The sequence below is a fragment of the Elephantulus edwardii genome, unplaced genomic scaffold (genome assembly GCF_000299155.1).
Source record: "Elephantulus edwardii isolate Elephantulus edwardi_28Jun2011 unplaced genomic scaffold, EleEdw1.0 scaffold00098, whole genome shotgun sequence".
NCBI lineage: Eukaryota > Metazoa > Chordata > Mammalia > Macroscelidea > Macroscelididae > Elephantulus > Elephantulus edwardii.
Genome location: NW_006399848.1, coordinates 10388422 through 10391698, shown reverse-complemented (window position 1 = coordinate 10391698; position 3277 = coordinate 10388422). Strand labels below are relative to the sequence as shown.

The window sequence follows — 3277 nt, the reverse complement described above, 5'->3', positions numbered from 1 at the left end:
ACCAGCAATATGTTAAAATTAAATCTATGAAATATTTAAATGGCTAGATTGTTTTATTCTTCTAAGTGGCATAGCACTGGCCTGTGATGTGCTATAACTCGTAGCTGCTGTGATGCGGAGGACTGTGACACTGATGTGTCAAATGTGATAACGGTTGCCCATGGTGGACAGTGTTTGGTGGAGCTTCCCAATTAAAATGAGCTTGGAAGCAGGAGTGGCATCCACTTCCAAAATAGCTTACCTCCAGAAATTCTATGAACCTGGAGAAATGATGAAAGTTATATAAATATTTAGGTCTTTCATTCATAGGGTCGCTATGAGTCATCTACGATTTGATGGCACTTAACAACAACAGATTGTTGTATTATTTCAAATATCTCCTGTACTTATATATTTTAAAAGTATATATAATATATATGCCTTTTGACTGAAATACTAAAACAATCTGTCAATAAAAATAATTTATGGATCCAATTTTAAATATTACTGATCATTAATATATTAGTCTATGCAGACAGTACTTTTGCTTTCTTCAAGCAGAAAATATGCCCCAGGAAAATTATTCACCATTGCAAGAACGTGGAAACAGACCAGATATCTAACCACAACTGAATGGACTGAGAAATTGTGGAACAGTCACATCATTGATTATCATGCAGCGTTCAGCAGCAAGGATTTTGATAAATACGACATAACGTTAGGAAGACTGGAGAGCATTATGCTGAGTGAACTAACTCAGTCTCATAAGAACAAGGACTGCATAAGACCATTATTGTAAAAAATAGAACTAGTAAAACACGTATGGGGATTCAGTGGGGGAAGTGGTGGGAGCAGAGGGGTAGGGTGATGGTGGGTATAGTCCAATATTGATTAATTTTGTAAAACATAATGTAGGTGGATGATTGTATAAAACTTCATGTGAATGAGTGATAGTGTGACATATAACATATATGAACTTTATAAGCAACCAATATAAAATAATTTTAAAAAGAAGTAATTTTAGAATAACAAGAAATGGGTGTCAGCTCGAAGATTTGTTATTCCTAAATGTAACTACCTAGGGGCATAATGCTATTTCAAAATTCGAAATATAGACAAGTATACATGCGTATTATTATATGGAGGGGGGAAATCCAACCATAACATTACTCAATTCTAAAAAAGGTAAAATATTTACGAATAAGAGGCCTTGGTTTATAAAGTCTAGTCAGCTAAGTAAACAGGCATGTTAGAAGAAAGAAAGATAGGCCATGAAAGAATTTCATAAAACAGACATGAAACACACCTGTTGAAACTGCTGAACTACTTGTGCTGGAGTATCACCCAGAAAGATGTAAAAGTCCAGAATGCCACCAGTAACTCTGTATGTCACTATCGGAGTTGGCTGGATGAAAATTTCTGTAAAAGAAAAAAAAAGTTGGAGAAGTGTAAGGGAACAGTAAAGTGACAAATCAAACACATTATTTAAATCAAAATTTTAAACATACTATTCTTAACTAGGGTTGTTATGAGTCGCAGGCGACTGGACGGCACATAACAACAACAACAACAACATTCTTAACTATTATTAAACATTAAAGAGAAAATAAGATATTGAAAAGTGAGAAGAGCATAAGGAGAAAGTGAAATACCACTATGCATGAGACTAATTATAAGATTTCTAACTGTTATCTAAATAAGCTCATTAGCAAAAGTTAACCTGCAAACTATGTGGTGAAGGCTAGTCAATTGGTCTTCACATAACAAAATTTTTTTTTTCAAGTTACACAATTACATATATAGTTGAATTTCTAACAGCTGGAGTCATAGAGTTGGCTCATGATTTGAATCCATAAACAACATTATAGAAGAAAAAGAAAGAATCTCTTCCTAGGTGATTTAGTACTTCTGCAAACCTGCTAGAGAGTCACCTTTGAACTGGTTCTGGCTCAAAGGTACAAAAAATAATAACAACATATGTATAATTAGAAAAATAAATGTACTCTTAGAAAATTAATTCTAAGAAAATTACTATACTGTACAGGAAATTTTTTTAAATTTAATGTTCTGTATATAAGGCAAGTCACTGGGTGGCACAGTTTAGCACTGCTGGCTACCAGATGGACAATTTTAATCCAGCCAGAGATGCTGTTGAAATGTCTGATGATCTAATTTCAAAAAAATCAGTTGTGGAAAATATTGTAGAACTTAGTTCTATTCTAAAACACAAGGAATGATCACGAGTCCGAAGAGATGTATTGACAATTTATTTTGAGGAGGAAGAGAGAATAGTTAAGCATCATTTAGTTGGTACTGACGGAAATAGATGCTATGTGGAACAGAAAAATAAACAAACAAGCAAACAAAAGACACACCACTGCCTGGTCTTGGACTACGTTCAGCCATCACCATGTTTAAGCCCTGTTAGAGCACCCAGGTTTTAATTCATTGTATTTATCCTCAAATCTATATCTATGCTCTTTTGATCTTTAAAGTGGTATTTTGCATCTCTTTTGTCTGGAGAATAATCTAAAATTTCATAAGGGCAGAAATATTATTAATTTTTGTGGTTTCTAAGAGCAGTGATTTAACTCTGAAACCCATCCAAGTGCCATCAACACAGTTTACATTCATGGCAACTCTAAATGTTGAGTAAAGCTGCATTCCACAGGGTTTTCAAGATTATATTCTCTCTTCTGAGGTAACACTGGGTAGGTATAAGCAAACCTCTTGGCTAGTAATAAATTACTTAACTAACTACAATCCTCTGAATTTTTACTTACTAAACATTTGTTTACAATAGCAAAGATTAGAAACAACCTAAGTGCCCATCAACAAACAAATACATAGAGAATCTGTGGTATATTTACGCAATGGAATACAATGCAGCATTGAAAAACAAGGAACTTGTAATATTATTCAAAATGTGTGACCCTGAAGGACATTATGCTGAATTAAACATCTCAGTCACAAAAGGACAAATACTGCATAGTGCCACTGTTGTAAAATGGGACTGATATCATCGTTGTGGGGAGACTGAGAAAGATGGGATAAATAATGTATACTGCATTGAAACAGATGAGGGAGAGAACTGTTTAAAAGGCAGATATGATTAGGTGTTATTTTCATGACAGGAGTCGGGAACAAAGGCTGCATAGTGGAGTGGACTTTGGGGGAGGGATTGTATAACAATGGAAGAATTTTTCTTTTACTTTCCAAAGAGAAGAGCAAACTGGGGGGAGCAGTGGGCAGGGAGAAAAGAGCAACAGTGAATGAATGGAAATCCAAAGTCTCTGTA

At 34.5% G+C, this 3277-nt stretch overlaps 1 protein-coding gene across 1 annotated transcript in view; it reads right to left on the bottom strand.

Annotated features, from left to right (window-relative positions):
* SI (sucrase-isomaltase (alpha-glucosidase)) overlaps nt 1–3277 on the bottom strand; it is a 110761-nt gene that overhangs the window by 96349 nt on the left and 11135 nt on the right. Inside the window, exon 8 of the mRNA XM_006891503.1 lies at nt 1286–1398. Coding sequence (XP_006891565.1) covers nt 1286–1398 — 113 coding nt within the window. The remainder of the gene's footprint in view (nt 1–1285; nt 1399–3277) is intronic.